The following is a 12,011-nucleotide window of genomic DNA, read 5'->3' as shown; positions in this document are numbered from 1 at the left end:
TCCTGATCATATTTCTAACAGATTAAGTTTTTTTACTGAGTTCTAAATAAATATTCTTAAAGAGCTAGAGATATGTATATTAAAATTATCAAGTACATATAAATTGAAAATATAAATACTGTTATCCTACTAATATTTAGGAATATAGTTTAATTCATCCATTTTATTTAATCAGATCAGTTATAACTAATCTATTAAAAGAGAAAAGAAGTAAAAGATAAGAAATCAAATTCTCTTCAGGGCCAGCCATTTGTATGCCCAATGTCTAGCACATTATCTGCCATGTTTTATTTTAGGTCCTCGATATCTGTTTGTGAAGGGAGGGTTATCCTGCTGAAGCTTGATTTCTCACAGAATCTCTTGGACAAAAAAGGCATGCCTCTATCTTTTTAATGATGCTGTTCACTTCATTATTGAAAGGAAAATATGTTGTTTATCTCTACTCACATACTCAATTCTTGCAGCCCCTAAAAGGGTGTGTTTTTTGTTTGTTTTGTTTTGTTTTTTTCTGACATCAAGCAATTCACAGCAGATGTAGACTGGGTGTCCTACAAATTAACTCAATTCTGACATCACTCGAAGAGAGTGTCAGATCCAACATTCAGCCCCACAAGACTTCCCCCACTTTAGATGTTAACTGCAAGTCCCAGGTCTTCTGACCAAGTGACTATCAATTGGGGTTCCCATAACCTCCTTCCTGGGTTTGATAATTTGCTACAGTGATTTACAGAAGTCAAGGAAACACTTTACTTATGTTTACTGGCTTACTATAAATGGATACAACTCAGGAATTGCCAAACAGAAGGAATACATAGGGCAGAGTATGAAGTAGGCATGTGCAGAGCCTCCCTACCTTCTCAGACCCTATAACCCTCCCAGCACCTACAGGTGTGTGTCAACTTGGAAGCTTACCAAATCTCATTGTTCAAGGATATTTATACAGTGTAATTTCCATTCCCACCTTCCCCCTGGTAGAGGCCAGTGAGTGAGGTTGACAGTTCCAACCCCATTTCCACTGACCAGCCCCATCTGAAGCTAAGTAGGATCCGAGCCCTAAATCACGTCATTAGTATAAGCCCTGGTGTGATCAAAAGGAGTTTCTCATGAATAATAGAAGATACTCCTACACTCAGGAGGAAATCCCAAGGGTTTTAGGAGCTCTGTTCCAGGAACTATGGACAAAGTCCAAATACATTTTTCTTTCTTCCTTCCTTCCTTTTTTTTCCCTTTGGCTGTGCTTAAAGCATGTGGAAGTTCCTGGGCCATGGACTGAAACTGCACACAGCAGTGACCCAAGCCACTGCAGTGACAAGGCTGGATCCTTAACCTACTGTGCCACAAAGGAACTCCCCAAATATATTTCTTACTATCCCATAACCATCATGTTCTTTTCATGGGTATGTAGTATGATATGTGATAAGTAAAGCTATATAATATGATAAGTAAAGATCATCTATAAAATACTAAAATCAGGTAAAATCTAATTAAAGTAAGAAAAAGTCATTTGAGCAAAAAAATGCTACAGATACTAAAAAATTCCTCTCATTTCCTTTTTTCTTTTTAAGATATGTAGTTACAACAAATATGTCAACCAGATGTCCCAGTTAAGCAAAATAAATTAAATTCACTGAAAATGAATGGATAAAACACCATTTAATTAATGCCATTTATTTGAAGTAATGTGGTCCTAACTACATCATGATTACCTGGAGTGGTTGTTACTGGGCCCCAGGAATATTGGTTTCACCAGTATCCCAAATAATGTAATGCACAAAAAGTTTAAAAGCTACTGATTGAAGGAATTGATAATGACAACATAGATTATATATTGGATAAACTGGTACAGATCTAATTAAATAGTACTAGAAGAATATCTTACATTTAAATTGCCACTGAATAAAATAACAAAATTTAAGTGAGAGTCAGGGTAATTTTTGCTTGGTGATATTACTATCTTAATATCTGCTTCTGCTCAATGTCATTATATGTTCCTTTTCTTTGAATGAATATTTTACTTCATGTATCAGGTAAAACTTTTAATGACTTTAACACCTTTCTAGAGATGTTAGTCAAAATGTCTGGTTAAAACTACATGAAGCAATCCAGATGAGATAAATGGACATTTATACTTAAGTACACAATAAGTACACAAGATAGTGTTTTGTCAATAACTACCAACATTTTTTAAGAAAATTCTTTGGTATAAAATGTAGAAAGGCAGTTTTTTTTTCTATGAAAGAAAACTAAATATTTCATACAACCTTAACCAAACTTCATCCTGTATAGTATTCTGTCTTTTCACTGAAGCATCTTCTTCCTAGCTTCAGCTTTTATACTTTGAAAAGCTTGACAAAATCGTATCTTCTTCCTTGTTGGGATAGGGAATACATGCCTGATTCACACTTAGTATATGGATTACACATCCAGAAAAGGAACCAGTTCAGCTAAATAACTCTTTCTTCTTTATTGGATATCAGTATAGGTTCTAATGAGCTCAGACTCCTGGGGAGCTTTTTAATGGTTTTTTCCCACCTCCCCTGATGACCATGTTTATGCTGTTTTGATACAGTATATAAGACTTGTGCAGTAATTAGCATTAAAATGGACCACTGATTTCCCTTTCACTGAGTGGGGTTGTCTATTTCCAGGCTCAGAAATGGAATCCAATGAGTTAGAGCTTATAATAATCAAGACATATTAACAACTGAAATCCTAAATTAAACATCCAAGATACAGGATGCAAAAGGGAAGCATCACCCTTGTCACGGCCTGGTTAAATCACCAAAAAGAACAAAATAATGAAGAGGGTGAACTTCCATGGCTAATAGTCTATGAGCAAATGTGAGTACAGTAGCAAGGACAACAAAATGCTATATATAATATCAAAATGATATTGAAAAATGGAACATATTGGTTTTTTTAAGGTTTAAAACTTTTTGGAGTCTTTAACAACGGCCTGTATAAAATTCAAGCAAGAGGGAGTTACCGTCGTGGCGCAGCGGAAACAAATCTGACTAGGAACCATGAGGTTGCGGGTTCAATCCCTGGCCTCACGCTCAATGGGTTAAGGATCCAGTGTTGCTGTGAACTGTGGTGTAGGTCACAGATGCAGCTCAGATCTGGTGTTGCTGTGGCTCTGTCGTAGGCCAGCAGCTACAGCCTTGATTAGACCCCTAGCTTGGGAACCTTCATATGCCACAGGTGCAGCCCTAAAAAGACAAAAGACAAAAAAATAAAATAAAATTCAAGCAAGGGAAGAATGAGATAAAAATTCAATATATCCGCTTGATAACTATTTTAGGATATTTTAGGATTTCACCTTAATGAGGAGCTGGAAATTATTCCAGACCAACATTGAGAATCAAAATTATTTTACAATCTCCTTAAAACCTGTTATGTTACCTGAAAACATTTAATATTTGATACAATAACATTTTGAGACACCGATCCCCTGTAAAATCTAATAAAAATCTGTGTGCTTTCTCAGGGCAGTCCTCACAGAAATGCACATCTATTCATACAAACAATAATACTCTGTTTTTAATAATTAAATAAGAAAGATGGAATAAAAGTGAAATGACTTTGCACTTCAAGTCTTTAATGAGTAATAGTCATTTCATTCACATACATATTATTGGTCTAATTATGATTTTTTTTCTGAGTATATGCCTATACTGAATGGTTAAAAAATAATAAAACAAAGAGCTTCAATAAAAATGTAAATTTAAAAAGCTGATTTTACCAAATACATTGCTCTCAAACATTTACAGAATAATACAAACGATAACAGCTTGGTGAGCAACAACCTACAAGATCTTGCAAAAGATCAAAATAGTCATTATTCTCACATCTACAAATGAATGAAAAAGCAGAAAAAATTAAACTCACTGTATGTTATTTAAAGAAATACTTTCACTACATTTATGCTCTACCGAATATCATGAATATATTTTTAGCACAATTAACCAAATACCCTCAAGCCTACTTTTCTGTTCATGGCTTTAGGATGGTTAATGTGAAATTTAATTTGTGCTAATCTTCTCAAGGTTAGAAAAGTGTGAAATATACTGTACACTGTATTTACTCAACTTACAGTAGCACTGAATTGGTGTAAAATTTTAGAAAATAATGTCTTAGAATTTGCTAGTCAAAAAAAGAAGTAACATGGAGACTTCATTATCAGGGCTGCAATGCTGCTAAATTGATAAAGATGACAAAGCATCCAGAGTAGGCCAATAGAGATTCCACATAAGGAACTCCTAAAGTGAATTTAGAAATTATAGAAGGACTCAATCTAAGTCAGTGTTACAAATTATTTATCTTTAAGTTAGAACCCAAGAGTTGTGGAGAAGTCACCTGAATGTTTCCCTTAACAACAACAACAAAATCTGTTCTGTTCCCAGAAACTACCCCATCATGTAATTGTCTAGGATCAGAGGAAGCAAAATTTGGAGTTTCTCCTCTGTATAAGAATTAACTGTCCTGACTCTCTCTAAACTACAAAATATAGACTATATATTTAGGGGATTCTGTGAAATCATTTAGGTGGCCAATCTAGCTATGTACCTGTTTCATCTAAAAAGCATTAGTGGCACATATAAACAACTTTCAAATGCTCAGGAGGTGGTAAGAAAAATGGGTGTGGTTTACAATTGTATTCTAAATGCACAAGGCTATTACACTGAAAGAAAATTCTACAAAACACTTAATGGATTAAACTCAAAAAGGAGTAATGATGTGAAAAAATATATAGGAGAAGAAGCAAATTGCATGCAATAAGGCAGAAAATAAAATTCAATGAGATTTAGGTTTGTACAAACAGAGTTATCTCAAACAAGCTGCTCAGTTTGCCTTCTTTTCTGGGAACTCATAACAGAGCTATGGAAACGCAGTAAGGGTTGAATAATTTGATCGTACAAAATTAAAATATGTGTGTGTGCATGTGTGTCTATTTAGCTACATGATATTGAAAGCCATATTTCAACAATATACCAGCACTTAGACACAAGGCAAATAAAATAGAAAATCATTTCAAATAACTCACAGTAGCCCTATTATTCTATGATGAATTCAATATGTTCAGTTAAAATATACAAAATTCCTTTAAATTTAAAGTGCTATGCAAATATAAGGTACAATGAAATGTAATACTTTACATGGCAAAGGCAGAAAAAATTAATGTGTTATGAAAACAATTTTATTATTGTATATGATTGTGAATACAAATTTGTGGAACAGATAAATGTATTATTCTTTCTGCATAAAGATGATGGTAGGAAACCAGTTTTAATATAATGAGTACTTTGATATATTCATTATGGAAGATAGTTAACATCAACATAAAAACATGGATAGGAAGAGAATTTCTTAGTTATATTTAGGATGGTTTTACTTATAAAAGAAGGACTTAGAGGGGAAAAAAAGAAAAATTAACATGTTAATTCTTTTTAAAAAACCTTATTTCCTGATTTAAAAAGAGCTTCAAATTTCCAATTTATCTTATTATAGATACAAAAATTTCTCCATAATTTGTAACACTGCAGTCTAACTTGTCAAGAGAAGAGTTTGAAAAACAAACCACTGGTATCTTTTAAACTAGACTAGAAAATACACCCGATAATGTACATTACATAACTTTCTAGATCAATCAGCTAGTGGGAATTAGAAAAATAATACACTGTATCAAGATAGTCAACACAGCTATGGCTGTACTTTGATTGTCTTCATAATTATTCATATGTGTTATGAAATGGTTGACAACTTATTTATATACAACTGTGTAGTAATCATGTAATTGTCTAGTTTAGTGAATGATTCAGATTCTCATGTCAGTAACTACAAGGGATTTTAGTGATCCATCTCTGAAAGACAAAGTAACATATCTGCAATGCATCTTCTCAGACATGATTCCATATTTTTTAAAAAAGTTATAGCTTCTCTTTACCCATTTAAATTATATTTATCCTTCAAAGATTTGCCCTGGGTTTCATCTCCTTTATGAGGTGATTTCAATTTTTTTTTAGCCAAAGTGATTATTTCTGATCATCTAGATTTAAAAATTGCAAATCTTTTTTTTTTTTTTTTGGCAACTCCGCAGCCTATGGAGTTCCTGAGCCAGGGATCAAATCTGAGTTGCAGTTACAACCTACCCAGCTACAGCAACGCTGGATCCTTTAACCCACTGTTTCAGGCTGGGGATCGAACCTGTGTCCCAGTGCTACAGAGATGTCAGCGATCCTGTTGAGCCACAGCAGGAAGTCCAAAACTTACAATACTTATTGATTCATTAGAAATACTAGAGAAAACCCTAGGTTCTATATTTGCAATCTAGTGGTACAAGAAATCTACTCTGCCAAATCAGAAATTTTAAAGGAAAAAGATATTTGATGGCATAAAATTTGACAAAGGAGGAGTTCCCTTGTGGTACAATGGGTTAAGGATCTGGCTTTGTCACTGCTGTGGCTCAGGTTGCTGCTGTGGCATGGGTTTGATCCCTGAGCCAGGAATTTCCACATGCCATAGTCATGGCCCCAAAAAAACATTTGACAAAGGAGATCATAATGTCAACACACAAAAATGTTTAGTGAAAATTTTTACAATGCAATGACATACAATTAATACCTATAAAATATAAACATCTCAGCAGTTCATTGAAGACTAAATCCAAATGTCAGTAAGGGTATGGAAAGACACTCAAGCTCATTAAAATTGAGAATATACAAATTAAGTGACAATGAGATGAAGTAGGATGGCTACATCACTGTATCAATTTTTTCTTCCTTCACAGTACTTAGTAACATCATTGGATATATATTTGTTTACCTGTTAATTATTTGCGTTTCTCTCCTAGAATATAAGGTCCTTGAGAACACAACTGTTGTCTTTTGTTCTCTGATTTAATTTAATTCTGAGAGCAGTGTGTGATATGTAGGAAGAACAGAAGAAATCTGAACATAAAGATATTACTTATTCTCATTAACTGGTAACATTTAAAAAGAGCAATTATATCTATCACTAACTAGAATGTGACCAAAATGATATTCTTCATGCTCCTAGAAAACATGTAATTATAGTCATTTTGAAAAGCAATTTCATAATAGTTATTAAAATTAGACACCACAATCTCACCTTGAATTTTATCCTAGAAAAATGAAAATATGTAAAGTATATACACCAGGACAGTGTTTAATGAAACACTATTGACAAACACAAAGCAGAAAGAAAAAAAGATGAAGGCTCTTCAACAGGGAAATGGACTAAATTTCTGTATATCACTTTTAGGGAACTTTAAGCAAACAAACAAACCAACAAAAAAGAGTTGAAGCTCCACTAGCTGAAATGAAAGGATTTCCACTAGAGTTGAGTGAGGATAAAAGGGAAGAAAAGCAGATTATATCATTCCTTTTAAAAATAATAATGACCCACCTCCCCCAAAAAAATGTGTATGTGTATCTACACGTGTGTGTTTATGAATATATGAGTATGGGAGAAAGGCAGCATCAATAACAGTCTATTACCATAGATTACGTGTGAGGATTGTGATGTGTGGAAGGAAGGAAGGAGTAAGGAAGGGTATGACAGGCAAAGTAAGAAAAGGGTTTTGAAGAATATCCTAACAAACTGCATTTGATACCTCAAGTTGATATATTTATTTCAAATTATATACCGAATCTGAACAAAAAACATCTCATAGGATACAAATGATCAGTATGCTGGATTTAAAATAAAAAAGATCAGTGTCAAAAGTCCAGGGAGACAAAGTCACTGAGAACTTTTCTTTTGTCTCTTACCTTTCAACAACGCAGCTTCACATTTGAGCTATAGTCCTATCTTTAATTTTATTTATTACCAGTGTTTTCCAAATGGTATTCTAAACATGGTGTTTCTATCTCCGCTCATCCAGTTCCCTATGAATTCCTTTCCAACAAGAGAATTCTATCAGATCTGCTGCCCCAAAGGCATTCCTCCTATTAGACACTTGCATCTTCCATGTGGTGAAACATCCACCTTGCATAACTTCCCATATGATCCCCTGTGCTGCCTCTTTCTCTCAGTCCACTTATTCTCAGTTATATTTCCTAGTTTTTCTTCCTCTGCCCACCTTACCTAGAGCTGTGTATGATCAAAAGAAAATGTCTATTTTAAAAATAAAATGATAACATAGTGAGGTGATGGCTATGATAATTAGCTTGATTGGGGTGATCATCCCACAGTATATACATGTACCAAAACATCAACTTGTATACCATATATATACATACACACAATTCTTTTTTTTTTTTGTCTTTTTGCTATTTCTTTGGGCCGCTCCCGCGGCATATGGAGGTTCCCAGGCTAGGTGTCGAATCGGAGCCATAGCCATTGGCCTACGCCAGAGCCACAGCAATGCGGGATCCGAGCCACGTCTGCAACCTACACCACAGCTCACGGCAACGCCGGATCCTTAACCCACTGAGCAAGGGCAGGGATCGAACCCGCAACCTCATGGTTCCTAGTCGGATTCGTTAACCACTGCGCCACGACGGGAACTCCTATACACACAATTCTTATTTGTCAATTATACTTCAATAAAGCTGAAGAAAAAGAAAGTCTAGAAGTAATAGCTCCATACTCTAAGAAAAGAGATAAAGATAAATGGAAATTGGAAACCTAGGAGTTCCCACTGTGGCCCAGTGGAAATGAATCTGACTAGTACTGATGAGTACGCAGGTTCAATCCCTGGCCTTGCTCAGTGGGATAAGGATCTAGCATTGCCATGAGCTATGGCAGAGGTCACAGATGTGGCTTGGATCTGGTGTTGCTATGGCTGTGGCATAGGCCAGTAACTATAGCTCTGATTTGACCCCTAGCCTGGGAACCTGCATATGTCATGGGTGTAGCCCTAAAAAGCCAAGGAAGAGAAAGAAAGAAAGAAAGAAAGAAAGAAAGAAAGAAAGAAAGAAAGAAAGAAAGAAAGAAAGAAAGAAAGAAAGGGAGAGAAAGAAAGAGAGAAAGAAAGAAATTGGAAACCTAATGAAACAACAGCAAAAACAAAAACCAAAACCATATACTTTAAATTACAAGACCAGAAAAAAAGTTTTTAGGAAAGTTAATATCATCTCTTGATTAGGAAGAAAAATGATGGAGGTCTTTTACACTAAAAGGCTTAACAAAAAGCTTAAAACCAGCTTGGAAAATTGCCTAATGGGTAGTTTTTATGGCATCTTTATTTAGAAAAAGAACTTTGAAAAAAAAATTTTTCATGGATCAGTAGAGGCAAAAGAGATATTTTAATTGAATTTGGAGTAGAAGATAATAAAATAAAAAAGAAGAAAATTAAAACTTTACGAAGACAATAGTAAGCATCAGTAAGATTGAGGCAAGGAAGAAATTAAAGTCAAACTTCATTGTCTACCTACAATGTTATTACCTTTGCGTTGTTTGTATATTACGGCACTGTTGTAATTATTGCTGTGATTTAGCATTTGGCTTATGCAAAGAAAACCAATCCATGTAAGCAATGTTTCCCTATGATATGCTCTTGAAATTTTTAATATAGTTATCCTCTAACACAATATTTTAATGCCCAATCTTAATAAAGGAGTTTAGCTTTATTTTTAGCAGCAAACACTCCACTTACCACTTCTTCTTTCTAGATCAACCTCACTCCTTAAAACCTATTATTCATCTATTTATCTACAACTTCAGAGACTGTTAAAAATAATGAAGAATGGGAGTTCCATCATGGCTCAGTGGTTAAAGAACCCAACTAGTATTCATGAGGATGCAGGTTCAATCCCTGACCTGGCTCAGTGATCCCACGTTAAGGATGCGGCACTTCCCTGAGCTGTGGTGTAGGTCTCGGACGTGGCTCAGATCCCATGTTGCTGTGGTGTAGGCCATAAGCTAGAGCTCCAATTCAACCCGTACCCTGGAAACCTCCATATGCTGTGGGAGCAGCCATAAAAAGACAAAAGACAAAAAAAAATTATGAAGAATGAAAGCAGATGTTTTCATCGTAAGTCAAGGGGTTTGTTCTAAAATTTCCTCTCAAAGAGTTTGTTCTGAATTTTTATGCTAAAATATTTGGAATTCAGAGTGAATTTAAAATTGGAGCAGTTTTCAAATTGAACATAGTTGTCCCAAATTTTTTGCTTTCTATTACTGGCCAGTATGTTTACATATCTCTCTGGAGAAGGAAATTAACTTAAGCTTTTTTTGTTTTTTAATAGCAGGAATTCTGGTGCAGAACTGGACATGGACAGACATGAGGGGTTCATGGCCAAGTATGAAAGCAGATGGTCTAAGAATAGTGCCTTTTTCCCACACCAGGTATTAGATGATTTCATGATGTGCCTCAGGTATTTAAATTTCCTCTATTACATAACTTTCCAAGAAGATATCAACCTCTCTTAATTTTCAAAGTACAATTAAATCATTCCATATTCCGTATCTTTCCCTCACTTTCTAAAGGTAACAACAACAGCTTATCTGGTCAAATAAGTCATCTTATTTAATGAAGACCAAAAGCCACTAATTTTTGTTGTTGTTGTTGAGCAAGGCACAGCGCAGTCCTTAACATTAGTAAATATAAGTAATACAGACCAGCGACTTGGCCCCTCTCTTCTCTCTGGTAATGCACACCCATAATAGCAAAGTGTTTTAGCTCCATACATGATCTGGGTTGGACCCAGCTTCACTGGAATGTTATTCTTCCTTCTCAACCTCTCCCTCCTGTTAGGGGGACCAAGAGAATTAAAGATAGTGAAGGCATTAAAAATAAGATAGTGGAATAGAAATCACACTAAAACATAACCAGATTTTGAAGAAGACCTTATGTATAAGTCATCTTTCATATTAAAAAAAATCATCTTTATGTGTCAAAATCCTAAAATAATATCGGATGGGAATAAAAGATAATCCTACGGATGGAGTGACAGTAGATCCTTCCACTGGGTTTGCAGTTTTGATCTGCGCCCCAGACATGTGACGGATATCATTGATTTTGGCGCCTTGATGTTCGATTACGCAGCCAATCAAATCGTTTGGAATGGTGAGTTCTTGAAAAGTAGTCTGAGCAGATGCATCCAAACCACTGAATCCGGTGTTGTCATGCATCATGGGAAAATGAGACTGTTGCACTGCCAACTGGTGCAGCTTGGTCAAATCTGGCTGTGGAATGGCATACTGTCCTTGAATGGTATAGGCCTGACCACCTGCAAAGATGATCGGAGAACTGGACGGCTTGGGCCGGTAAGGGATGGTCACGCCCTTCTGGGGGTACTACAACATGATCACGCACATCTGTTTCACACACTCAATGATGGATTGCGGGATGCCAGCAATAGTGATGGCCTGCTCAGTGGAGATGGGAAGCATGCCCCCTGCCACCTGGACCTGAGCCCCTGTACTCTCTTGAATCTCTTTGATCTTGCAACCACCTTTTCCAATGAGAGAGCCACACTCACTAGCAGGGACCACCAGTCTCAGGGCGACTGGGGGTCTGCTGGCAGCTGTTCTGTTGGTCATAGAGCTGCTGATGTCCTCTTCCAATGTGTCAGTAATCACAGCAAAGCCTTTGAAGATAGCATTAGTGGGTCCAGCCAAAGTGATAATTCTCTCAGGACAATTCTCTTCTGAGATGTTGATACATGCACCACTCTCCTCGCGCATCTTAACTGATTCTCCTTTCTTTCCGATGATACTGCCAACTTCTTTTCCATTTATAAGTAGCTGGATGGTGATAGTGACATTTAATCCACCTCCAATCTCACTCGTGCCCATGTGGAGCAGTGTTCTGGGAGCTGGACTTTGGTCAAGTCTTTGGTCACTGGTGGGAGGTGAAAGCCAAAAACTGCAGGTGCGAGGCGACTGAGCGGAAAAGGGGAGCGGGTGGGAAGGAAGAGGAAGGGCAGGAGGTCGGGGGGGGGGGGGGGAACAATAGAGGTGAGCGGGAAGGCAAGCGCTCCCCTCCCCCGCACCCCGCGAGAGGAAGTTGGGGGTGGAGGAGGAAGAGGAAGAAGGGGAAAGAG

The 12,011-nt window shown here is 36.4% G+C and overlaps 1 protein-coding gene across 1 annotated transcript; it reads right to left on the bottom strand.

Annotated features, from left to right (window-relative positions):
* Positions 1-10,836: 10,836 nt before the first annotated feature.
* On the bottom strand, positions 10,837-11,763 carry LOC125111318 (poly(rC)-binding protein 2-like). Its single transcript, XM_047753253.1, has 2 exons — positions 11,264-11,763; positions 10,837-11,215 (listed from the first exon to the last, which is right to left on the bottom strand). Exons 1-2 carry the CDS (start codon positions 11,761-11,763, stop codon positions 10,837-10,839), a joined length of 879 nt encoding a protein of 292 aa, XP_047609209.1.
* Positions 11,764-12,011: the final 248 nt, after the last annotated feature.

This window comes from Phacochoerus africanus, chromosome 1 (genome assembly GCF_016906955.1).
Source record: "Phacochoerus africanus isolate WHEZ1 chromosome 1, ROS_Pafr_v1, whole genome shotgun sequence".
In the NCBI taxonomy this organism is placed as follows: domain Eukaryota; kingdom Metazoa; phylum Chordata; class Mammalia; order Artiodactyla; family Suidae; genus Phacochoerus; species Phacochoerus africanus.
Note: the sequence above shows the minus strand (reverse complement) of the source record. Positions and strands in the feature narration are given on the sequence as shown.

Coding starts and splice junctions, on each gene's coding strand:
- LOC125111318 (XM_047753253.1), bottom strand. CDS start 11,763: ATGGGCACGAGTGAGATTGGAGGTGGATTAAATGTCACTATCACCATC. Junction 11,216..11,263: donor ATGTGCGTGATCATGTTGTA/GTACCCCCAGAA, acceptor CAAGCCGTCCAG/TTCTCCGATCATCTTTGCAG.